This window comes from Amblyomma mixtum, chromosome 9 (assembly GCF_055824585.1).
Source record: "Amblyomma mixtum isolate Tamu chromosome 9, ASM5582458v1, whole genome shotgun sequence".
Lineage (NCBI taxonomy): Eukaryota > Metazoa > Arthropoda > Arachnida > Ixodida > Ixodidae > Amblyomma > Amblyomma mixtum.
In genome coordinates, this window is record NC_143020.1 from 86,839,769 (window position 1) to 86,866,561 (window position 26,793).

Here is a 26,793-nt window from a genome sequence, read left to right on the forward strand (position 1 = left end):
GCTAGCAAATGCAGCGTTGTCATTGTTGTGCCCAGCTAACGGCAGCTGTGACGTTGAGCGAACATTCTCTGAGCTAACGTACCTACAGAGATACCTACAGAGAATGTACCTACTCCTATTTATAACATATGCAGCTGAAGTCGGCGTCTACAGAGACTTCTTTGTTTGTGCGCTGGATTGAAAAATTTCTGCATGCAAGCTGCTGACCTAATCATGAGCATACATCGCTTGCAAGGCAGCAAGTTGTGGTCTATGTTCTTTGAGATATAATTAAACATTGGCGCTTGCCTGCAGTTTCTTGAATTAAGAAGAAACTGCGGTTGGCTGAGAGTACAGCTTTCACAGGCGCAAGACAAGCATCTGATCCGACAGGCTGCTGCACCTCCAGACGAAGAATTCCAACCGAAATCCTGGCTTAGTGGCTGCACGAGTTGCGCGTCTGTTTTGAAGGTTGCTGCAGCATTTTTGTCGTGTTTTAGTTAGACGAGTGATGGCTCTTCATTTGGGTCGAACAGAGCATTGGGCCAGTTGGCGTAGCGATATATTCACGAAAACTTTGCGCAGAATAACACAAGACTGAGGGAGAAAGACGTACACACACACGAGCGCTCGTGTGTGTGTATGTGTTTCTCCCTCAGTCTTGTGTTATTCTGCGCAAAGTTTTCGTGAATATATCTCTTCTTTTGGCTTTAGGACGGAAGTGGTCTTCAAAAAAAATGTCTGCTAATAAAGTCCTAATTATGAAATCTTGATGGAAGATGTATTTTTGTGTGCTGTTTCCAAATACGTAATTTAAATTTATGTAAGACGTCCTTATGCACTTTATGTACATAAGCTTTTTTTGCTTAGAGCTTTCAAGAAATTTTTCTGTAGAGAACTTGCTAGAATGCATGCTGTTGGATTCTCTTATTTATTTATTTATTTTATTTAACTAATACTGCCGGCCCTAAGTGGGCCCTAGCAGGAGGGGCGAAAAGAATACAGCATTGTGAATATGAATTCTCGACATCAAGCTTTGCAAAAAAGGGTAAAGTTATTATCCTGCTATCGTAGGAGTTGAGTTACAAATTTTTTATTTTGCCACTTTGTAAACGGGAAGAGAAATATGTATTTCTGTTTCTGAAGTATAAACTTCAAAACCCTGTAATTCAACTTATATGACAGGCAGGACGATACTTGTACCCTTATTGCATAGCTTGATGTCAAGAAAAACCAATGGCCTGCCTCCATTCTGTCAATTTCTATAAAACGCGGCAAAATGTTACATAAAATATTGCAATAAGTTATGCAATATTTTATGTAGCCTACTCCAGAAGGACTTGTGCATAAAATTAAGTGCTTGGCATCAGCGTGCAAAAGTACATGTTCCTTGAAGATTTCATAAATGTGACTTCATTTATGAAAGTTTTTTTGTAAGACCCCATTTCTCTTCATTCTAGCAAGAAAATGAAATAGCATCATCGAGGAACCGCAAAACTTGCCCATACACCAAGCCAAGCCTTCAGTTGCTTCACCGACTGGCAGTCGGGCACAGCCCATTCTTATGGCTGCTCGGACAGCCTTTCTGGAAAATGTATATGTGAGCGGCACCACCCAGTGGGCAACAAACTCCCTTGGATGTCCTGTGGACGTTTTGGATGTCCATGGGACGTCTAAGGGAGCTTCGATGACCATTGGGCAGTTTGTCATCAGTTACAGAAAATCCAAGCTAGTGCTGATGTTTAAATTGCTTTTTAAAGAACGTAGATTGTTATGCTATCTTGTACATACTTCACATTACCACACATTCACACATTTCTAGAAAAAAAAAGTATGAATGAACTTATATTACAAGAATATTTAGGAAACAAATACGCAGCATCTTATGCTAATGGTTCAAAATCAGCACGCTACGTTGGAAGTGCCATAGTACAAAACAACTGGGAAAGAACAATATGTCTATCTCAGAGTGCATCCATCTTTTCTGCAGTGTGTTACGTTGTGTCTGTGGCTGTAGGAAAAATAGTAAATGATAACATTGAGAACAGCATCATTTTTACTGATACTCTGAGCATACTCGCCTCACTTCACTTTGTGAATGCAGTCACACCACTAGTCAGAGACATCATACACAACGTTACAAGGGCCGCAATAAATACACAAGAAAATTTTGCTGTGTTCCAAGTGACATCGGAATCAGTGGCAATCAGAAAGTAGATCAATGTCCTGCACAAGCTTGCCACAAAGAAATCAGGAGTGAACATTCCCTGCATGTGGTACCCAATAAACTCTATAGACTATAAGCTTTCAACCACCATCAATGAAATAATTATGCTATGTAACATTTGTACGGCCCAAACTAGAGTATGCACGCACTATTTAAGACCCTAATCAATCTTTCTAATGCACTAGAAGCAATACAAAGCCACGCCACTCGGTTCGTCTTTGCTCACTAGCATCATGAAAGTGTCACCAAACTAAATTGCAATGCTCATCTCACAGATTTAACTAACCAACATCATATCGCAAGGCTATGTCTATATCAAGTTTTTTTATCATGTTCTGCACGAGTCTGTTACGAGTCTGTTATCATTCCTCCCTACTGCATCTCCAGCTGCACGAACCATGAAAAGACCACCTTTCCTCCGCCTGCCTGCACATCTGTCTTCATTTTTTTACGCACTGCGAAAGACTGGAATGACTTGCCCGGCCATGTCATGCCCCATACTAACTGATTGATCACTATCCAAGTCATCAACTGAAGCAACGTTATGCTCTGTAATCCACTCCCTCATGTAATACCCCTTGAAAGGGCCTTTGAGATAGAACTGAACAAATAAAAATATTGAAATGAAATATTGAAGCAAATCTTAAGATACACCTAGCAACACCTATTATAGCAGAATAGAGGTCATGGTCACTGCAAAAATGATTCATTGAAATCATTTATATGGATATACATAGAAAAAAATAGGTTTGAAGGTCTTTCGAGCAAGGGCTCAAATAAATTGGGACGAACTGCGTTTTGGCTGAAAAGTATGCCATTTTGATCAAGCAGAGAGAAAGAGCAATGGTTAGAACTGCAATGAGGGACTTAATTGGGTCATATGATTATTTGGGTATCATAAAGAAATAAAAGCTGAAATAATTTGGTTATTATTAAGTTTTTAGGTTGAAAGCTCTTGTAGTTTAATTGTTATCAATGTTACTGAATCAAGCAAGAAAACTATGTAAAGCATATATCGAATCCCATTAAATACGAAGCCTGGAGGAATATACTATCGGATGAACCTGTGCTCACTGCGAAAATGATGCAGATAACATAGTAAGTGCCAATAGTCCCTATAGAAGAATTTAAATACCCAGATTAAAGTATAAATGTATCATAAATCAATAACATCTTCAGAACAATGCTTGCAAAACTTCAATTCAGGTCATTTATTTAGCAGAACAAAATAAAAGGTACTGCACTCATTATGTGTTTATGCTGATGAATGCCTGATAATGTACCAGCGCGCCTATATAGCTCAATGTCATTTTATGTCGCCTTCGCATATATTGGACGAACACACTACACAGTTTTATTCTGGCAAAAGAGGATAAGCTTGCGAGTTGTGAGGAGAAGTGCTCACCATAAATCATATCTGATGTTCATGCACAAAGCTGCACCAAGTGAGAAAAAAATATTTTCAACTGTTTTATTCTGGATATATGCTGGTCTTTTCAAAAACCCTTGTTTGCTCTTTCGAGAAAGTGTGCTTGTGGAAATGTCTCAATTTTATATATTTAAAAAAAGCAAGCTTATCAAACTATGAGGTTTTATAATAAGCATCCCAGAGGTTTCTTAAAAGCAAACAAATTCTATCCTCTGGTGGGCGCATGGTAGTCGTAGTCGCGATATATACGCGCCATAAAACTCAACGCAAAGACAAGCACGTAAGTGATATATCTTGTTGAGCGATATATATCTGCTTTTGAAATTTGCTCCCAGGATTTTTTTTTAGTCAAAATCCGGCAGATAAATATGGAAGTCTCTGTATGTTGTGGAAGAGGGAGCTCGCATACCAGGGTGATACCTCCTCTACTCCACAACGAATGCGCCGAAATCGATTACAACTGGCGGAGTAGAACGTTACCATCTACAATCGCAATTAATGAAGTGTCCCTCCAAAGGATCTCGTTGCATAGCGTCACCTTAACGCGTTTGCTGAAAATAAGCCCGGACAGGAGCTGTATTTTAAAACTCTACGCACGATGAGGTCCTTGTAAAAGGCGTTCACGATAGGCGTGACATGCGTTGTGCGTGGCGGCTTCGAGCTGGACGCGTTCTATTATAGTGCTGCTCATTCAACGCATCGGCGGAGTGTAGTTTCAATACACTGGAGAGGATTCGCCGCATATGGTTTCTATTCGGGCAGTTAGCAGTGGCGACGAGCAAACCATCGCACGTGCAAGTTAAGCCGGATATAAAATTCGGATACAAAATTCAAGCATTGCGCAGCAGCGGGTGCGATATCGAAACCAACAGTTTTGCTTTCGATCACGCTGGAAGGTCACCGCTGACAGCCAGTTTTCAATCAACTGCAGTACAGTGGAGAATGATCTCCACATATGGTTTCTATTCGCGCCGTTCGCAGTGGCGCTCAGTAAACCGTCGCACGTACAAGTTAAGCCGCGGATATAAAATTCAGATACAAAATTCAAGCATTGCGCCACATCAGATGCGATATCAAAACCAACAGTGTGGAATTTCGGTTTTGCTTTCGATCGCTTTGGAAGGTCAGAACTGAATGCCAGTTTTCAATCAACTATACCTTGGGCACAGCTCAAACTTTCCTTCGTCGTTAATACTTAATTGAGGTCGTACACATGCTCCTTATAATGCTTTCTTTTATACATCTATTGAAACGTGCCTACGCCCTTGCCTACGCCTACCATGAGAGACGATGTATGATGGCGCAAGCTGCATCGCGGGTGGCATCAATAATCACAAACGTTTCTTGCCTAGGGGACCTGCTTTCCGTGTGTTGCTGGTTGTGACAGTTCCTTCAGGTTCCTCTAGCTGTCGAATTACATAATTTGTGTTGTCGGTCTGTAAGGAGAATAAGACGGAAGGAGTGCGCTGACGTATCCTTGCGGGATTCCGCTGTTTCTGTGATTTTCCTGGTGGTTCCGGCTTGTTCGTCATTGGTGAGGCCGTTCTACGTTGGGGGGTTTTGGCCAAGGCCTAGTTTAAGACGCAGTTCATGCATGTGAACCTGAGGGGGCGTTTCGCTGAGAGATGTCTTTGACCTCCCCAGGTGGAGGGTTGGCCGCTTCGTTTGCCAGCTTGCGGGCCCAAAGCCTGCCGCTTGAGTCCTTCCAAAAAATGGCATTGATGCAATTCCTGTGGCTCTCGTCCCAATCGGTGACGGTGCGATCAAAATGAAAACCACCGAAACGAATTCAACAGGAGCTAAGATCATTGTCTGCAAGGCCTCAGACATCGCTTGTGTAGCAGTCTTGCTTCAGTGCAAAATTTTCAGCTCATTGCCAGTGAGAGCATTCATTCCCGAACAGCTTGCATGTGTCAAGGGTATTGTGCGCGGTATCGACCCAGTATCTTCCCCGCAAGAAATTATAGAATAATTTTAGAATGCACGAGTTGGAGTCCGCCGGCGCGGTGGCTCAGTGGTTATGGTGCTTGCTCGGCTACTGACCCAAAAGACGCGGGTTCGATCCCGGCCGCGGCGGCGGAATTTCTTTGGAGGAGAAATTCTAGAGGCCCTTTTACTGTGCGCTGTCAGTGCACGTTAAAGAACCCCAGGTGGTCGAAATTTCCGAAGCCCTTCACTACGGCGTCTCATAGCCTGAGCTGCTTTGGGACATTAAACCCCCCAAACCAAACCAAACCAGGAGTTGGAGTCCTTTCAGTCAATCGCTGCAGTAGAGAGATAAACGGCTCGCATGTTGCTGGCGAATCTGTAATAACAACTTTTGCCGGCTCTTCCTGCCCTGATGAACTAAAAATCTGGCTGATTGTAAACCGTGTGGACGCTCTGCAACCGCCCCTTTACAATCCACCAACTGTTGGTGGTTTGGGCATAGCGGCAGAGCATTCACGTCAGAGACCTGCGACCGTTTCGTTGGAGAAGGTCATGCACCTGATAACTGCACCCCAGATCAGCCTCATTGCTGCCTCTGCAGCAACAACCACCCAGCAGATGATGCCGATTGCGCAACACGCTGTGAAGAGCGCAGCTTGTTAAACATCTCCAAAGAGAAGCGGTGCTCCAGAGCTGATGCTTACGCTCTTCTCAACAGGAAAAAGATTCATACGCTAGTCGTGTGCCCGCTTCTGTTGAGGGCATTGAGTCCAACTTGACTGCCTCCATTGTTACCACTGTAGAAAAAGCCCTTAACATTGTGGTTGAGTGAATGCTAAACACATTTTCTGAGGTGTTGGCTCAGTGTGTTGCAGTTCAATCTGTGTCACCATCTACATCCGTTCTGGCAGCAACATCTGCATCTGTTTCAGATTGTGCAGCTAGTGCTCGCTGCTCGACATCGCCTCCTGATGCTTCCCAGGTCCCATCTAACATCTCTGTTCCTAGCAGTGCATGTCGCCCCGACATCTGCACAACAGATGTCGAAATGTCCTGTCCTCCGCAGAAGCGTCGTGCTTCCTCGTCACCATCTAAATCTAGTTCTCCCCGGATGAAAGCTAAAAAAGGCCCACCCAAACCTCCTTCCCATGTTGATATCCTCAAATAGGCAGTTTCTTCCTCTTCAATTGGTCAATAATCAAGGCAGGTATCAGTGTTACAATGGAATTGCCACTCCGTACTCTCTTCTCTTCCAGATCTAGATCTACTTATTCACAAACATAACCCTGATATCGTACTTTTACAAGAAAGGTGGTTATCACCTTATAAATCATTTTTAATGAGAAACTTTAGAGTTTTCGGATCAAATTGAAATACTGGTAGGGGAGGCGGATTGGTAACCATGCTATCTAAACATATATGTCATCAGGCATGTATCTCTGAGAAAATTCTTCTCCTTGACTGTGAGCTTTTAGCGATCATAATTTCATTTCCGCAGTGTGCTGATATTACAACTGCTAATGTCTATTTTCCTTTAGGTGTACACAGGACTGACTGTTTAGACTGCTTGGTGGCTGATGAAAGCAGAGTAGTCATGGCAGGGGATTTTAATTCCCACCATAGTGATTGGGGAAGTCACACTGATTCCTGCGGCCAACTTCTCTGGTCATCGCTGTCTCAAATGCTGTACACTGCTGCAATTCAAGAGAAATAACTTTTATGCGAGGTGTTGCTCGCTCAGCCATTGACTTGACATTATCAGCGGGCAGGCTATAACTGATTGGTCAATAGAAGGTTCGGATACATCTAGTGACCACTTTCCTATAACTTTCACTCTCCGGTTATCTCCACTCAAAAATAGTTATGTAACCCATAAATTTGTCAACCATAATATTTATAAAAGTTTGATGTCCGCCTCGCCTCTATAGTCAGTACTAGCCGGGATGACAGAGCTCAGCAGACGGTTTCATTTTTGCAATGTGCAGTAGACCACTCAATATTCACTGTGCCCGCAGCAGCCTCTAATACACAGTGGTCTCCCTGGTGGCCTGAAGAATGCGAGAAGGCCTATCGTCGTAGAAAAGCGGCCTGGAAGAGGCTATCCTGCAACCAGAGTCCAGCTAATTGGTTAAATTACAAATTTCTCTCTGCATCTTTCAAAAGAACAATTGCAAAAGCCAAGGAGGAGTATAACCAAAATTTAAACACTTATCTTTCAAATCCTCGTAATCGGAAGGCCCTGTATAGATTCATGGAACGTGACAAGAGTTCTCCAGTCGCTCATCTCACTTCTTCAACAGTGTTATCACCACAAAAGGCTCAGGAAACCACGGAGAGTATTGCTCGGGCACTGGCGTTACATTTCCAGATATAGAGAAACGTCCCTTTGTGCACAGCCTCACCCTCTTCGGATTATACCAAGGCTGACACAGCAGAGCTCCTCTCAGTCCTGGCAATGTTGCATCCTGCAGCTCCGGGACAAGATGGTGTCACTGTTGGTGTGATTAAAATTTTAGCCCAGGATTTTACAGGCAACCTCTTATATGTTGCAGGTGCTTGGTTGAAAAATGCATGGATTCCAAGCTTTCTGCAGATAGCGAAAATTATTTTATTGATGAAAGATGCAGGGAAAGGATATGTCTGAGATAATATTCGGCCAATTGCGCTAACTTCAAATTTAGTCAAATTAATAGAAAGAATAGTGCGTAGTCGTCTCACAAAACATGTTCAAGATGTTAATGGCATTAGCTCAGTACAGGTTGGCTTTCGTCGCGGATGCTCTTTATATTCTGCGCATGTGGATCTAGAGAGTAGAATCAGGCTCTCGATATGTAGAAGGGAAGCTTCAGCTTTGGTGACTCTTGATGTAGCAAAGGCCTATGATAGTGTAGAACGTACTATTTTACTTAACAGACTTGCACAGTTACATCCTCCAACCTACATTTATGCGTGGATATCTGAATTTCTGAAGGACAGATACTTTTACTGCGCAGAGGGAACCCTATGTTCTAATACTTATTATCAGTCCAGAGGAGTGCCACAAGGTTCGGTGCTATCACTGCTGCTTTTTTAATACTTTGGTCAGTGACATCCCCATTCGTCCTGATATAACAGATTTTTTGTATGCAGATGACATAGGTTTTTTCGCTTTGGCCAGGGATATCCATTCTCTTTTACCAGATTCTGCAGGGATATTTTGATGTTGTTGGAGTTTGGTTGCACCATATTAATTCATCCCTGAATGTTAACAAATGTGGCATACCAGTATTTCCTCCAGACACGCCTTTGCACATTTCATTAGTCCATCGCTCTAACCAGATTCCACAAGCGGAATCCATTCAATATCTGGGTGTTACTTATCACCCAGCTATAGATTGGAGCCTTCATATAATGAACAATGTGTTTAAAGGAGAACATGCTCTAGGCCGGCTGAGACAAATCGCCAATAAAAAGTTTGGGATGCGCCGTGACACATTATTGTTACTGCACAAGGCCTATGTAAGACCTATACTTGAATTCGGTTGCATTCTGTTCTCTGGTAGCGCAAACTACGAGATGTAACTCTTAATCTTACCGGAAAGACGAGCTCTACGTCTCTGCCTTGGTCTCCCAAAATCAGTTTCAAACGCCCTGCTTTATCTCAAAGCCAGTATCCCTGATCTAATTTCCCGCTTTCAGCTACTCGCGGTGCGAACTTTCCTCAGGTCGTTGGACCCGATGACTGATGTCAGGCTTTCTGAGGTATCAATGACGCGGTTGTGGTGCAGGATTCCCAGTTTAAATTTATATCTGCGGATGTGGGTGGTCACCGACAAACCTATGTGACTCATGCAGGCACTTTGAATCTGTGGACCATTTCCTTCTCCACTGTCCAAAGTTCGCACTTCAGAGAAAGGTTTACCTGGAGGCCCCTCTCCAGGTTAGGGCTAGCGTTATCTCTGCCAGTGTCCTTCGGTGCTAGCGCCAAAGGATTTGCATTGGGTTCAATTTGTGGGATTCTCCGTGATTACATAATTGCAACTGGGAGGTTGATTCGCTAACTATTGTAAAATTCTTGGAGTTTTTCTTTTTTTTTCACTGCAGTGTTCTTTGTTATTTAACTTTAATCATTCTTTTGTCGTTTTTCATTGACACATTTTTCAAAATTTACGCTTGGCTCCAATATTTTGTCCTAATCGCTGTTGGAAATTTCCTTGTTTATGTCCCTACACCTTGGCCAATCCCCCCACGTGGGTATGCGCCATTCTTAAGAGGATGAAGAAGAAGAAGAAATCTATGTGCATACAAAGCAAGGATAACATTATTCGACCGCAGTCATGGCCCAGTGGTTTGAGCGCCCGTCTCGGCTGCGGGAGGTGGTTGGTTCGAAACCCACCGCCGGATACCCACCGGTAAAATGGGTACAAGCGTCCCCCGGCCTGGCGCTCGGCTCCTTTAGGGGTGTACGCTTGGGAGAAGCTCCGTAAACCCCGCTGTGCCCCTTGTGGGCCAAGCCCAGTTTCGAACAACCTCGCAGCCTGCTAAAGGTGGTAGGTACCCCTCGGCCAACGCGGTTCGGACGCGAGCAAAGCCCTTACGCTGGCACTGGACGCACGCCCGCCCTAGCGCAACGGTCTTTCACTCTACGTGAGGAGAAAGAAAGCCCCTCCGCAGGGAAAACCTCCCTCAGCGCCACGGTGTACACACACCGTCCTGCAGTTCTACCCACAGAACGCCCCAACTCTCGCACTGTTCCGCTGGCTCACCGCAGCAGCATCAGCAGCAGTCTATGTGCATACCAAGCAAGGATAACATTATTCGACCGCAGTCGTGGCCCAGTGGTTTGAGCACCCGTCTCGGCTGCGGGAGGTGGTTGGTTCGAAACCCACCGCCGGACACCCACCGGTAAAAATGGGTACAAGCGTCCCCCGGCCCGGCGCTCGGCTTCTTCAGGGGTGTGTGCTTGGAAGAGGCTCCGCAAACCCCGCTGTGTCCTTTCGGGGGCAAAACCAGTTTCGAACACCATCAGCCTGCAAAGGTGGTTCGTGATTCAGTTCAGAGTTCACAGTTTCGACGGAGTTTGAAGAGTTCGGTGAAGTTTAAACGAGTTCGCTGTAACGTGAGTTCAGTGGCACTGCGCCAACTTGAGCAAAAAGCTGCGCCTTTCAGATAAAAAAGGGCCACAAGTTGGGCTTCTGCCGCACGAGGCGGGCTTATGGTTGCTTGACGGCGGGACTTATCGCTGATCCGTCAAGGCAACTGTTTGGTCTAAGACCCTTTTCCCAAGCATCTCACCCTAGAAGAGCCGAGCACCAGGCCAGGGGAAATCTTGTACCCATTAAAGAAACCGGTGGGTACCCGGCGGCACTGGGGATCGAACCCAGCACCTCTCGAATGCGAGGCGGATGCTCTACCACAAGGCCACGCTTCGGTCGCGTGCGGCAGCTTACGCTTGTGAAGATATGCTCCGTCTTTGTACGTGCGTGCCCAAATGTCATCGTGCAGTCATGAAAGAGATTTGGGCTTATTGACGCTTTTTTCAGTAACATGAAAGCCGCAGCACTGTATGACCGCAATACCAGACAACTTTTCTTCTGTGAAATTTGCTGGAATTATTCCTTTAAACATGCTACTTCAACAGTTGCATCAGTTGGCATGTAGATACAATAGGCTGCAAAGCTGCATTTGTCGTTAATTTATGAACACTCATATGGGGTGTGTTTTTGGTCGTGACCATCTCATTGACTCAGTCACCAGTGAACTTTCCACACCTTATTTCTCTTGTAGCAGGCTTTTGCAAAGACAGCACATTCGTGGAGATTGCGCCGTTCGCATTTCTTCTCGGATACCTACGTTCTCTTGTGTTTGTAATCGCATAGCAAATCCAACAATTAGTTCTTTTGCAGTATAGAGCTTTGCGGTAAAAAGGGTGATGATTTATGAATTCTGTGCCGTTATGTGTGAAAACTGTTCATGGTGCGTTATGGTGACTTGTGGAAGCTGGTTAACCATATCCTGATGGCGGTACCTGTAACCAGGAGTTTATGCCGAAAACTGGTACAAACAGGTTCAACGCGTCACCAGTGTTTTTATACTGAAGTAGTCTCCTGGCATGCAAGTATAAAATTCTTTTTCCACATCCTAATATAGCCTCTTCACTGGAATGAAAAATGCATTATACCCTTCAGTTCCACTAAATGGTCTATTTTAAAAAGCAGGACTAGATCCCATAGCCATATTGAACAATGCCAGTGTATTTTTTTGTGTGTGTGCTGTGCCTTTTTTGTGTGTTCTCAATTTTGCAGCCAGTGAAGGAGCACAAGTAGCCAGGGGAAGAACATTCCAGAGGAAAACTGCAGCCAGTCTCTGCCGACCCATAGCTTGATGCTCCTATCCTGTAAAATATGTATTGCGGGACGTGCCTTTGTACCATGCACCAAGAGATGTCGCCTAGATAAATAGATAACTATTGGCATCCCCTTTGGATCAGGCCTGTGGCGAGTGCCACCTCGCCTAATGAGTTAAAGTGGTTCATTGTTTTATTTTTCTACTGCCCCTTCCTATTTGTAAGCTTTGGATCCTGTTCTGTTTATTTTTTTTCCATTCAAGGCTATTTTTTGTATTCCGCACTATATTCCTTCGCTTTCTATGACATGTTGTGCAATTTTTTCGTTCTGCATTTTCTTTTTGTCTGATGGCTCATTAGCCATTGTGTGTTTTTATAAGAGTTTCTTGCAAGTTATGCACCAGCTCCTCCAGGTTCACAAATTGACCTGCATTTCTTAGTTGTGATAATGCCTCTTTTTCTAGCCATCATTATTTTATTTATTTCATATCTGCTTTTTTGTCTGTTTGGTATAATATCTTTGCTAGGAAGTGTCGCTAAAAAAATTGCGTAAAAGCAAGGCAGGAGTCATTTCTCCATTACGGTTGGATGTTCAGCTTGAAATTGCAACTGAAGCATTCTTTTTCTGATTGAGCAAATCTTTGGTTGGTTGTGCATGTATCTGTCTTCTCCCGAATTGAAAATACTTTATTGAATTTGTATTGGCTGGTTGTAATGCATCAATGCAGCCATATTTTTATGTTTAATCATCCCTTCAAAGGGTCAGTAGGGGACATCGCATCCTGACCTACGAACTGTGTTGCCACATATCACGACAGTGACCATTGGGCCACAGCCACAAACGTAGTCATGCGGCGTCACAAGTCAGAATTTTTCTGTGGAAACACATAGGGTTGCATTGTAAGCTGGCAGTCTGTCGGTGCGATGGCAAAGACCTTAATACTGGGTACGCTGCATTATCCTCTCGCGTCCCTGCAGCCTCATATGTGGCCAGAAAGCATGACTAGTTTGTGAGCTTCTTATCGGCTGCCTCCTTGGTAACGTGGTCATACTTTTCGGGCACGCGTATGTTTGGCTATAGAGATCCAAATTAAGGCTCATGAATGAACCTTCTCGCTCTGACGCTCTTTAGGTTAGGTTTGTATCCTGATGTTTTCAATTACATTTTTCAAGTTGCATGGGCTGCATTTTTAAGCCTAATGCAGATGAGTGCTATTTTGCCTTTATTGTCAAAACTAGACAGCTTGTGTAGAGTACGGTCCACTGTTAGAGAGAACATGCGATTACGTGGCCTCAGCGCTTCGCGGAGCGCTGCCGCCGAGAATTTGTGGGAGTTGTCGGCACAAGATGTATGCCCAGTAAGCATGGCGGCTGTTCTCGCCGCATCTAGGCAGCAGGGCTTCATGAAGCATGGAGTCCATGCGATCGCATGTTCCCTTTAACAATGGACTGTACTATACATGCCATGAATGATTTACTGATTGCAAATCATCGTTGTAGTATGAAAGGAGGCGAAAAAAATCTTAAGCGTGCACCGCCGTTGCAAAACCAGATCATAATATGAGCCTGGCCGCTCATATTATGATCTGCTGAGCCTGCTCGTTTCTTTGTGCATTGCCATTTGCTCAAAAGCACACCGGCCGTGTTGCTTGTGGCATTTGTGTTTGTTCTGTAGTGACTCTCATTTGTTCTTCATTATTTTGCAGGCCATTATCGATAAGCCGATGTGTTCAAGGTTCCAGAGGAAGAAAGCTTCAAAACCATGCCCGACAACTTTCCATGACTCCACTGCTTGATGCTCATAAGCTAGAAAATTCTCTGTGCAATGATCTCAGTGCACTGTGTCTATCTACAAAATTAGATGGAAGCGTTTTTAATGTATTGCTTGAATTACAGGGATCTAAATAAGGAAAATGTGGACCGCCCTCACTACAAATTTTTTTTAGGCAACTCGTTTCGTAAACAATAATATTCTTTCCACAGGAATGACATTAGGCTTGGGATGGAGAGGGAAGGAGGGAATAACAGGAATAAAAATGGCACCTAGTTCTTCTTAGCTCAAGAGCCGTATAGCAGGACCCACTGTCGTGGATTGGTTGAACAGTGTAAATTAAGCTCTCGGTGGGATTCCCATTTCAGTCATGGTACTAACAGAACACCTAACCACATAGAAGAATCAAGCGAGGCCAGCAACGTGGGCAATTAGTAGTACTATAGTTGAATCACATTATTTGTGCACTCAGCAGCTGAATAGCCTTGGGGCATTCTAGAAGACAGTGAGTCAGATAGGCGCATGTTTTAGGGCAGTTGCAACATTCAGGAGATGTTGCATATTTTTGTAGGAAAGTTTGTGCTGGTGTCAGTAGGACATTGCATGACCTTTTTCAAGTAACTTTGTGACACGGAGTACTGAAAAAAAAAATAAAATAAGCATGTGGTGCGCACCTTTAATAAAGGAGACCCATTGGTTCCAAAATATAATCCTCAATCAAAAATACAAATTGGAAAAAATGGTGACTTTATTTTTGGTGCAAACTGGGGCGAATCAGACCCCATCCTGTTATTCGGACATCAAAGCAAGAGCACCTCTGAGTTGATGGTCATTGTGAAGAACTTCATTTGTGACACCGCATGAAAGCATGGAATGTAGTTATGCTGGTGCTTGTATGAACTTTCTGTTATGTGGACAAATTGATTTTTTTCATTTATACAATATTCTTTCATTTTTCAATCAAAGAAGAAACAAAGGGCGAAAATTGCGTGCATTGAAGTTATTGGCCTTTTGTGCATCTGTGATTGACACACCAATCTTTATCCTGAATCTTGTGTGTATGACCTCGAATCTGCGGGTGCTTGCTTATGTAATTCGATGTAACTCCAGCACTTTGCACTCTTCCTTTGTCCCCTGGTTGGGGCTTTGTGAAGACTTTAGCTTTGTAAAACCTGTGCTGTATCTTGTGGTGAATTTTATGCCCTATTGTGTTTGCCGCTGTTTACTGGTTTATTGGCATCCTTTTGGCTTTGCTGTAGAGTACACTATGATTCCTTGTGGTTTGTCATAAGTGACTGACCTCATTTTGTCATTGCACAAAGCATTATTGACTCTGTCGAAACTATTTTCATTGCTGTGTTCATTTAGCATGCATTCTGACATTTTCCATTTCATTTTGAGGCCTTTTTAAGATCAGGTTTTTTGATCTGTATGGTGTATATTGGGACAATGTTTGTTTTAGTTTTCTAACACTACTGAATGTTGATCTGCTCATCTGGAGTTTGCCTATGGATTTCATTTAATGTTGGTGGTGTAGGCTTTGATTTGTCTTTGAGCTGGAAATTGTTTTTTTATTATCTGAAGCCATTTGGAAAAATTGGCCTATGCTTTTTTTTAAGCTGTGTGCTCTAGTGATGCTATGCAGTAAAGCTTAGTGCAAGACAAGTTTTATCCTACTGATCCATAGTGTAGGTTTTGAGTTTTGCCCGACTGGTTCCCTTGCATCACAAAATGTCCTTAATTTTAAAATGAGTATAGTCTACTGTGATACATTTCATTGTTGTCATCATCAGCACTCACACTCGTTTCTGTTCGATGATCTCATCACCATGGTCCCAGGGATGGACTTCTTCTGTGCCATCCATGGTGTTAGAAAAGCTGGTCACCTTAAACCTCTTTCAAAGCAGCGCATTGAGAATTTTGGTCACGGTAGTTTGTTCCCCCCCCCCCCCCCCTGGTTTCTTGTCCCAAAACTGGGGATGCGGGTGTTGCAAAAGTAAATGAGATATGCTTTAACTGCACTTAAGACCGAGTAGTGTGCAGTTTTCTATGTGCTTCTACTCGTATAATTGCACTCTTGGAGATGGTGGAGGCAGTACATCATGCTGGGCATGTTGGCAACATTCGTGGGCAGCTGTAAACTGGGCGCTTTTACCAGTAGCCATTCTCTGAATCTTTTTTACTGTGCGCAGTGCAATGGCTATAAAAGGTTTAATAGAAAAATAATGGCTCTATCAATGTTTTGTGTCATTAAGCATGACTCGGACTCTAGTTTTTAAGCCTCTGTTGGCAGACTTGAACTGACCTTCCCATGAAACCACAAAATATGGAAGTTTGTCAATGCAATGGCCGTTGGCTAGATTCTAATAGGTCTGTAAATTTATAGGCAATTGTCTGTGTTTCATGAGCGTAGGTATAGTAATCTGCATGCAGAATTAAAAGTCAATGATGTTGGTTTGGAACTCACTTGTTCTCAGTCTCGTCCTACTGAATTTGCACAACCTGGTAAAGGTGTTTTACAAGAGTGTATTCTGTATTCATTGTGTCATCCACATGACACGACATGAGCTGTTGCACATGTGGTCTTTTGTCTTAGTGAATGTTATCTGGTTTTCACGTGCAGGCTTGCGCTCCAGGGACCAGAAACATGGTGTACCTTCTGGACAGAACTCACCAGGTTAGAATCTGCACTTCTTCTCCTTATATGGTTTCCTGAAGGTTGTCTTCCAAAGAGCAGTTTGTAGGATACGGAAACTTTAGTTTACTGAACTGTGGTGAATGATGGTGGTATTGGCCTTCGATATTCTGCAAAGTTGTTTTCTATGATATGTGAACTATACTAACCGAACTTTCTCCTCTGTGAGTTCTGTTCATTGATGCAATAAATTGTACAGGAGACCAAGGGCTGATCTGGCTTTTAGCCTTTAGCCTTTTCCTCCTATTAGACACTCTCTGAAGAGCAAATAAAACAAAAAAATGGCTTTGTGCATTGGGCTAAGCATAGCTGACTGGCACTTGTTTAGCTATTAAGCCCACCTCTGTGGACTTTGGACAGTGTCCGTCATGATGACAGTAGTGTAAGCGCTAGGGTCAAACGCAGCAACTTTGGATGGATTACAAAGGCTGCCCTATTTTTTCGCACTGAAAACATTTCTTGCAGCCGTAATGTTTTTCCTCATGCGTGCAGAATTGACTGCAGACACGTCTTGTTTCAGGCATGAGTTCTCTTTACGGCTGATCTGTTGAATAAAACTTTTGGTATACATCCATAACTTTTGATAAGTGTGTCCTCCACATTCAACTTTTCTTTCTAATTCCAAGTGAGCTGTGGAATGCTGGTCCATGTATTTTATTTAAATTTCTCTACCTGTGCAACACAGGTTCAGTCACACAGAGCGACCATGGCACACCTCCTGTGCAAGATTCAACCAGTGAAAGGCACCCTGTGGGCCGCTGCATTGAATCTACTCCTAACATGGGTAACCGCAGGGGTAAACCCAGAGGAAATAAACTGCACAAATGCACCCACTGCAGCAAGGGATTCAAAATAAGATTCCAGCTAGTGCGGCATGTCAGAGTCCATACCGGCCATTGCCCATACCATTGTAACGACTGTGGAGATAGCTTTGCACTAAAGCTCACATTAGAGCAACACCAGCACTTTCATACTGGTGAACATCCTTACTGTTGTGACCATTGTGGTGACAGCTTTGCACAAGTGGTCACCCTAAAGAGACAATTTATAGGCAATTGACTGTTTTTCATGGGCGTAGGTATAGTAATCTACATGCAGAATTAAAAGTCAATGATGTTGCTTTGGAACTCGCTTCTTCTCAATCTCGTCCTACTGAATTTGCACAACCTAGTAAAGCTGTTTTACGAGAGTGTATTCAGTATTCATTGTGTCATCCACCACATGAGCTGTTGCACATGTGGTGTTTTGTCTTAGTGAATATTATCTGGTTTTCGCATTCAGGCTTGAGCTCCGGGGATCACAAACATGGTGTACCTTCTGGACAGAACTTATCAGGTTGATGTCTACAGTTTTTCTCCATATATGTTTTCGTGAAGGTTGTCTTTTGACAATCAGCGTGAAGGATACGGAAGCTTCAGTTTGCAGAACTCTGCTGAGTGACAATATTTGCCTTCGATATCCTGGAAAGTTGTGTTCTTTGAAATATCAACTTTTGACCGAACTGTCACCCCTGTGAGTTCTGTGCATTGATGTAAAAACTTCACAGGGTTTGATGCCTCCTCAGGCTTTTAGCCTTTAGCTTTAGCCCTCTCTTAAACACTGTCTGAGAGGCAAATAAAGCAAAAGAAATGCCGTTGTCCTATGTGCTAAGTGTGACTAATTACCCTTCATATAGCTATTAAGCGCACCTGGGTAGATTTTGGACAGTGTCTGTCTTGTGTCGGGACTTTGCCCCACATCTTCCCCTGTGGTTTACGTTCCTGTGGTGCACCCTCCCAAGGCCTGTATCAAGGAGGGGAGCGCCATGTGATCCTCTCTAGTTATCTTAACTAGCCAAAGAGGGTGTCTGCGTCGCACAAACATGACCACCACAGATTGCGTGACTGCTGCGCATGCATGGGAGAGCACTCTCTCTTGTGCTAGGCAATTTGTCGCAAATGTTCATTTCGACACGGCGCTCCACTCTCCACTAGTGCAGGGATGCCTTGTGGTGGGAACATTCTCCCGCCAGCTTGTTCAGTCTTGTTTCGGAGTTTCCCCTTTGCCTTGGCATTAGCAAACGTTTGCTTGTAACTGTGCTGCTCAGTTGGACATCCTTGATTCCTTAGTGTATCTTGCTAGCTGGCATTGTTCTTGTAGCAAGAAATGCCTGTTTATTTCAGCCACAGTGTCGTTCCTTTGTTCCCTTTGAGCAAGGCCCGCCGTTTTCAGCGTGCTCTAAGTAGTGTACGCGATTGCGGAATGGGATCTGGTGGTCTTGAACTCTGTCAGGTGCGGTTAAGTGGGGAGCAGGTATTATCTCCCCTTACTAAAAACCCCATACATGATGCCAGTAATGCCAGTGCAAGGGCCATTGGCAGGGACTGGCATTGGTGATGTTTCTTGCAGGCTAAATCTTTTCTTCAACTGCGTGCAGAATTCACTACAGGGACATCTTGTTTCAGTCCTGAATTGTCTTTAAGGGCAGTCTGTTAAATAAAACTTCTGATAAACATCTACACCTTTTGATGTGGGTGTCTTCCACATCCATCATTTATCCCTAACTCCTAATGAACTGTGGATTGTAGGTGCTTGCATTTTGTTGAAAGTACTTTGTCTTAAAATGCAGGTTCCGTCTTTACAGAGAGTGGACGTGGCGCACCTGCCGTGCAAGATTCAACCAGTCAAAGCCGTAGAGTGAGCCACTGCACGGAATCTACTCCCTCTGGCAGGGGTAACCACCGTGAGAAGCCCGCAAAAAAGAAGCTTGACGAGCTCACCCACTCTAGCAAGGGATTCAAAAAGAGGTCCAAGCTGGTGGCGCATCTCCGAGAGCATACCGTCGACCGCCCATATCATTGTGACCATTGTGGAAAAAGCTTTGCGCTCAAGTCCACCCTAAAGCAACACCAGCGCATCCACACAGGCGAGCGTCCTTACTGTTGTGACCAATGTGGATACAGCTGTACACAAAAGACTGCTTTGAACATGCACCAGCGCACTCACACAGGTGACCGCCCCTACAAATGTGACGCTTGTGGGAACAGCTTTGTGAACAAGGCCCATCTTGAGTCACACCAGCACACTCACACAGGCGAACGACCATATCGTTGTGACCACTGTGGTAGCAGCTTTGCACAACGCACCACCTTAATTAAACACCAGCGCACTCACACAGGCGAACGTCCTTACCGATGCGACCACTGTGGTTGTAGCTTTGCAGTGAAGTACAACCTGGTGGCGCACATCCGTACCCACACGGGTGAAAAGCCATTTCACTGCCAGCTGTGCCCCATGGCTTTTGCGGTACGTTCAGCCCTTGTGACTCACGTTAGATCCCATAAGGGCATAAAGCCCTACCAGTGTGAGTTGTGCGAAAAGAGATTCAGTCATAGGAAAAACTTGAACTACCACAAGAAGGCTCTTCACAAAAAATAGCAGTGGTTCGTGATGCCCCTGGTATAAGTGTTTTGCTGTCATTTTGTATGCTAGCTAACAAGATTCTAGCTGAGTAACCTATGAAAGGTGTTGGTAGCTAACGTCATTATTGTAAGTTGTAAGTTTTGTTCACTCTCAGTTTTCAGAAAACATTTGTTCCCTTGGGCAACACACAGACAGTCACTCAGTCTTTCCTGAACACGGAGAGTGAGCCTCCTATGCTCGTAAAGTTGCTTGAGTGGAAATAAAATCATGGTAATACGTGGATGGCATCACTTCTTGTTGGAGAAAGACTTTCAAAAATATCGCTGGTGCCAGTTGTCGGCCTGTCTCGGTGAAGAAATTTCGTGGAGTAAAAGTGCACAAAATTCCATTTAATTTTTAGGCTGAGAGGGCTGATTTTTTTTTGAAATCAATATAAATTCACTCATGTATGTCACAACCTATAAATATTTGTATGACAACGAAGGAAACCTTGATCTTGTGTGAATCTTCGTGTGTTTATCCATCAGTGTTAGTAGCAGAAATGAGTGAGGACGAGTAGGTGTCCAACCTCAAAATGATGTCTTTTGCGTTAGTTTGGTGGTGTGAAAAGTTACTTTATTTTGAAACGAGAACTAGTAAAAGGGTTCTCTAATATCTGCTTTACCATTTCTCAGAGCTCTGTCGATGCTGAATATAAATGGCATATTTGTGGATTATTTTGTCCGCACCATTTTTAATCTTTTTGGCTGTCAGAATATCAGGTGTTTGTGAACATTTCAAATTGCGCTAGCTTCCTTCTTGTGTTGGTGTTACTTGAAGAAGCCTTTTTTATTTGCGTAAGGTGTTCTTGATAACAAGCTGCAAAGGTCGTGGCTGCTGAAACAAAAAATACTGCGATTAGAGCCTATGAAAGACATTGTAATCTTGTAGTGTATTGCAAAGCTGCTAATTGGGGTCAGTTGTATGAAATTGCTCAGTGCACATTAGTATTTTATCGCAGTTTCCATTGCAGAATGTTCGAATACATTCTGGCTCTGTAAAATCTCACCTGCTTGGCATATTGTGCGTTAGAAATTCAAAAGCAGTGCAGTTCTTCAAAAAGCTGCTGTTCACTTTTTTTTTTAATCTTATGCTTCGAGCAACATGAGACATCATTGTACCTTGCATCCAGCAAAGAATTGCTATCATCATTCTCTTCAGCACTGAGTGCTGTTCTCCACAGCAAAGTTATTTTGTCTGATGGCATTGCATTACCTGTGGCAAAACAACTTTCATTTGTTTGTTTGTTTGTTTTTTTGTTGCTTTGGAGAAAAGTTTAAACTTCTCATTTTCTCATCCACTGTGTTTAGCACATTGACATGCCGTTGCACGCATTCATTCAATGAAGATTGATGAGCAACCTTTTAGGTGAGTTCAAAACGAACAGCCCCCGTTCTTCTCTGTTGGACGTTTGTGCAGTCTTCCCCATGCAGGACACCACATTTGTGTGAAGTAACTGTGAAAGTTTATTGAGCAAAAACTTGTGCCTGGTAGCGTAGGTTCAAGAGGGTCTGAACTTATCATGTTCAAGGGTTGTGTTGAGTTTGTTCACTTTTATATGTTGTATGTGCTCAGAAAGATCGGACAGCCTTCTCTGGAACCAGTTTTGAAATTCAACCTCATCAAACACATTGTAATTCTGCAATAAAAATAAATCATTTCTGTCTTTCATCACTTAGGAAACTACTGGGTGAGATGAGAAATGTGATTTTAAAAGTCAGTGTCAAATGTTTGAAGATGTACGACACGTAATAGGTTGCAAATCTGCCTAGTATCCTGGACTGCTTTAAATTTCGCATTGAGAAAAATATTTCCGCCATTAATAAAATAATTCAGATTTGGGGTTGTAAGAAACTTTTTATTTTGAAAAATAATTCAATGATTTCAAATTTATGTAGTTTACCTTGTGTATTCAAAGAATGATCACTAAGTATGTCGCAGTTAGAAAACCACAGCCACGGTGGCTTTGTGGTTAGGGCGCTCGGCTGCTGACCCGAAAAACGCAGGTTCAATCCCGGCCACGGTGGTCAAATTTCGATAGAGGTGAAATTCTAGAGGCCTGTGTACTGTGCGATGTCATTGTACACGGTGACAGGTATTCAAAATTTTCTGAGCCGTTTACTACCGCATCCCTCAAAGCCTGAGCCGCTTTGGGACGTGAAACCCCTGTAAGCTAAACCAAACGAGTTATAGAGCCGACTCTGTAGACACAATGCCCTCTCTTTGAGTGCATAAAAACAAATAGGTGTGTCTGAGTTCTACTGGCTCGCGATTTTATGGTAAGAGAAAGGGCCTGTAACCAGCATCGTTAAGGTCATTGAGGCCTGTAACCAGTGTCGTTAAGGTTCTCAGTTGCAGGGATCCCATTTGTTGTGTTAAAATATCATGGATAAAGGAGGAATCACTTCCGACTCAACACAATTCAAGAGTGACTTTTGTCAGCATACACACCACAACATAGAAATGCTCCATCACCATATGACGTTAAGTGAGTGCTCGCACGCGTACCACCACGTCCCTTACACAGCAGAACCACAGGAGAGTGATCTTGCTGTCAGGCTTGAACCACCACGGTAGTTGCATGTGAAATATACTGCGGTGTAATAGTGCACAATGCTGGCACCCTAGTGTCATCATCTTGCGTACATATCCATGTTGTGGGAAAGGTTTCACCATTGGTGCGAAGTCGACAACCAGATGAGACATGAGTGCAGGCACAGTTTTGGAGTGGAAGTGTGTTGTATATTAACGTGGCAGCAGTGTGACGAGGTGCAGTCGTGCGTCACAATTCGCTGTTTGGCTGCAGCTGCAGAAGCTGGCATTGCTCTGTCTAGTACACTTCTGTGCAGTTCAGAGCTGTATTGTTGCTGTGAATCATGAAACTGCTGGCTTCAACTGGAAGGCTTTCTGTTGGTTGATCATGGCAGTGCTGACAGACACAGGAAAGATAGCCGTTTTTTTGTTATATTGCTGGTGTGATAAAAGCACAATATCTGGGCAGGTACAATCAATCAAAAAATCACTCAAGCAATAAATGTCGTGAAAACAGTACAGAGGCATTGACTTCGTGTTATTTATCATGTGGGCCGGTCACATGTGGACACTGTGAGGCTTGGACCTCTTGTGCAGTTCTGTTGGTGTACCTTCCCTCATATCACATGGGATGAGAATAAGATGGCCGGCCACCCATTTCAAAGAATCCCGGCGTAAAAGCCTGCAGTTTTTGATTTATCCATAATGTGATAGTTGCTTAACGCTTACACCCACACCACTTGTCTCGTTGCCTAGACATGTAGATTTCATGTAGATGTAGATGTCTACATGTACATTACATGTAAATGTCTACATGTAGATGTAAGCATAGACTAGACATGTAAATTCAGTTTCTGAGCTTCGCTGCTGCCTGTAGTTATGCCAACTGCATCTCATCTGGCTTCCAGTGGTCACCGAGCTTCTGTTAGCCATCCTCTGGACATGGATGGGACGTCCAAGGGAGTTTTTGTGCATTAGGTTGTTATGGGTCATATCTTTTTTTCTTTATAAGCAGTCTCTCCATTTTGACGCCAACATATGTTCCTTTCAGTTATGTCCACTTTGTTCTTCCAGCACTCCAAAGCTGCTCATTGGGGGCTGTTTGCTGCAGGAATTTCAATTTCTCTTTCGTTTTGCATGACCAACCGCTGCGGTGGTCTAGTCATTAGAGCATCTGCCTCGCATACGAGAGGTGCAGGGTTCGATTGTCAGTGCTGCCAGGTACCCACTCGTGATGCAACGGGTACAAGCTTTCCCCTGCCTGGTGTTCAGCTTCTTTAGGGTGAAAATCATGGGAAATGGGTCTCTGACCCCACCTTGAGTGGAAGAAGGAACTTTGTGCCATGGTACTCTTTGGCCACAGTTGCCCTCGAGCTATAAAAATTTTCATAATCTGGCATGACCCCATCGCAAGCTGTATACTGTTGTGCTACCTAATCAAGGGGTGCACAAGAAGTGCACACTTCTGTGCACATCATGTTTTTTTTGCTTGGTAATGTGTCAGTATAATGTTGTTTACTTGGGTTCCAAAGTCCATGCATTGTTTTGAAAATAATAAAGGCATTTGCCCATTCATCATTTTCTGAAATTGTTTTGTACTGAACAGCCTAAGCTGTGAGCCTAGGGCAGAGTTGGAGCCCTAAAGTTATATGCTGCTGTCAGCTGATGCCTGCAAGGTGATAATGTAGTATCAGTGGAAAGAAGCAATCCACAATGCTTCCCACTATATAAAACCAGCAACATGTGTTGTTACAAGAGGGGCATCAAGCCTGAAAACATTGCTTTAAAAACTTTATTGGCATCAAACAGAGAAAAGGAGAGCTACATGGGAAACTCCCAGTTCATCTTCAACAGATGTGAGAAAAAGTATATGCGCAGAAAAATTTGTGTTTTGAAACGTCTGAATGTTGAATGCATCAGAAGGAGTGCATACTGAGATGGATACTCAGATGGTTAAAGTTAGGAGCACTTATGAAACACCTTGGATTAAATTTGAAGCAGTATTATATGTACTGTCAGTAGCTCAAGCTAGCCTCGTAGGAACACATAAGTAACAATAGTTTGAAACTGAACTAAAGACAAGCTCAAGTTTCCTTCAAGGAATTCTTCACCATAGCGAATGGGGTGCAAACTGCATTCGGGTATTTGTTTTGGATTCTTAGTATATACCCTGCACTAAATTAAAGGCGTTAAATTCAAGTGTACTCGGCAGCAGTTATACTGTCCTCTGAAATCACAAGAGTACCACTTATCAGGCTACTTTTTTAAACATAGCTTTATGTGTCTAGTGTTGTATATCTGCACATCTGGAATTCATCATGTACGGATTTCATTTCATGGTGGCGGTATGGGCTTTGATTTGTTTTTTTTAGCTGGAAGTTGTTTTATTTTAATGCAGAGCCATTTAAAAAACTTGGCCTATATTTTTGTTAAGCTGTGTTATGTAGTGATGCTATGCACTATTGCTTAATGCAGTGGCAGTTTTACCAGATTTTCTGACCTACAGTTCATTTTTTAGTTTTGCCTGACTGGTTCCCTTGCATCACAAAATGTCCGCAAAACGAGTTTAGTGGTAGCTGTGATTTCTGCTTAGAATAATGCAACAACTGATGACATGTCGCACCTTGACTCACTCTTTTTCTCCACATTCACTCTCCGTGCAACGATGGCCTAGTCAATGGAGCGTGCACCTCGCATGTAAGATATGCAGGGTTCGATATGCTGTGCCACTGGATACCCACCAGTGGTACAATATGCAAGCTTTTTTCCTGGCTTTTGCTAGATGAAATGCCTGGAAATGGGTCTTAGACTTCCCCTGGTGTTGACGAAAGTGCCTTGTGTTACGGTGCGCTTTGAGCAAACCTGCCCTTGCGTCTTGAAAATTCATCACTGTCATCATCAACTCTCTCTCATTGGTTCTGATGAGGAATGGACTTCTTCTGTGCCATCCATGGTGTTAGAAAAGCTGGTCACCTTAAACCTTATTCATATCAGAGCATTGTGAAACTCGCTCACAATAGTTTCTTCCTTTCTTCAAAAACCCCCCCGGTTTGTTGTCCCAAAGTTGGAGATGCGGGTGTGGCACAAGTAAATATGGTATGCTCTCACTGCACTTAAGACAAAGTAGTGTGCAGTTTCAGATGTACTTCTACTCAATTAATTCAATTCTTGGAGACGGTGGAGGCACAACATTATGCTGGGCATATTTGCAGCATTCGTGGGCAGCTGTCGCCTGGATGTTTTTACCAGTAGCCAAGCTTCGAAAGTTTCTTTACTGTGCGCAGTAGAACTGCCATAAAGTTTTAATAAAAAATTGATGGCTGTGTCGAATGTTTTTTGTCATTAACAACGAATGACACTTGTTAATTCTTAACCCTGTGTAGCAGAGAGTCTTTTACTGTCTTTCCCATGAAGCCAGAAATGGTGCAAGTTCATTCTTCAATGCAATGGCTGTTGGCTCGGTTCCAGTAGGCTTATAAATTTGTAGGCAATTGTCAGTGTTTAGTGAGCATATTTCGTAGTTATCTTCATGCAGAACTAAAACAAATGTTTGCTTTCGAACACATTTCTTTTCCAGCTCGACCTACACAACCTGGAAAAGCTTTTTTGTGAGATTGTATTCCATATTCAGCGTTTCATGCACATAAATAACACCACATGAGCTTAGTGTCTTAGTGGATGTAATCTGGTTTTCCCATGCAGGATTGCACTCCAGGGACCACAAACATGCTGTGCCTTCTGGACATAACTCACCCGGTTAGAACCTGCACTTTTTCTCTATATATGCTTTCCTGAACGTTGTCTTTCAAAGAGCAATTTGTAGGATACGGAAGGTTCAGTTTACGTAACTGTGGTAAATGATGGTGATATATGCCTTCGAATTTCGGGAAAGTGTTTTTCTGTGATATGTTAACTCTAATCACTGAACTGTCACTGCTGTGAGTTCTGTTCATTGATGCAGAAAATTGTACAGGGGACCAAAGCTTCTTCAGGCTTTTGGCCTGTAGTCTTGGCCTACCTACACAGACCGAATAAAAGAAAAAAATGCCATTGGGCTAAGCTTAGCTAACAGCTACTCGCTTAGCTATTGACCCTTTCCGGTCGAGTGTATTTTTTGCAGTGACTACTACACTGGTCAGCATTCTTTTGGGCCGTCTATCCCACTGCAAAGAAAGTGACTGCCACATGAAGATTTGGTTATAGACACATATTTAAAGCATATTTGTTCAGCTTTGGTAGGGTTTCACCCGAACTTGTTTAGAGTGTGGTACCTCGCAGGTTGAGGCCAGTCTTCCTCTCCGAAACCTTACAAAAAAAAACACCGTCTCCCGTCTGCCTCCTTTTACCATTCTCACTGCATGCAGCTCACAATCCTTGTTGCAGGGGGCACATAGTTTTCTTTGCCACTAAAGTCGTCTTCTTTTCTACAAAGTCATTTGACAACTATAACATTTACCCACTGGAA

The 26,793-nt window shown here is 43.3% G+C and overlaps 1 protein-coding gene across 6 annotated transcripts in view; it reads left to right on the forward strand.

Annotated features, from left to right (window-relative positions):
- The first annotated feature begins 10,896 nt into the window (after positions 1-10,896).
- The window catches only part of LOC149330003 (uncharacterized), a 120,043-nt gene continuing 104,146 nt past the window's right edge, over positions 10,897-26,793 (forward strand). For 2 of the 6 annotated variants that reach the window (XR_016285634.1, XM_089560719.1), the window contains exons 1-3: positions 10,897-16,337; positions 18,964-19,260; positions 26,031-26,084. Coding sequence is in view for 3 of the 6 variants with exons in the window: in XM_089560719.1 (XP_089416845.1) it covers positions 16,106-16,337; positions 18,964-19,260; positions 26,031-26,084 (583 nt within the window). In the remaining 3 variants the exon portion in view is untranslated. Of the gene's footprint in view, positions 16,338-18,963; positions 24,895-26,030; positions 26,085-26,793 lie in introns of those variants that run through there. The other 4 variants (XR_016285632.1, XR_016285633.1, XM_089560717.1 and 1 more) reach the window with 4 other exon arrangements.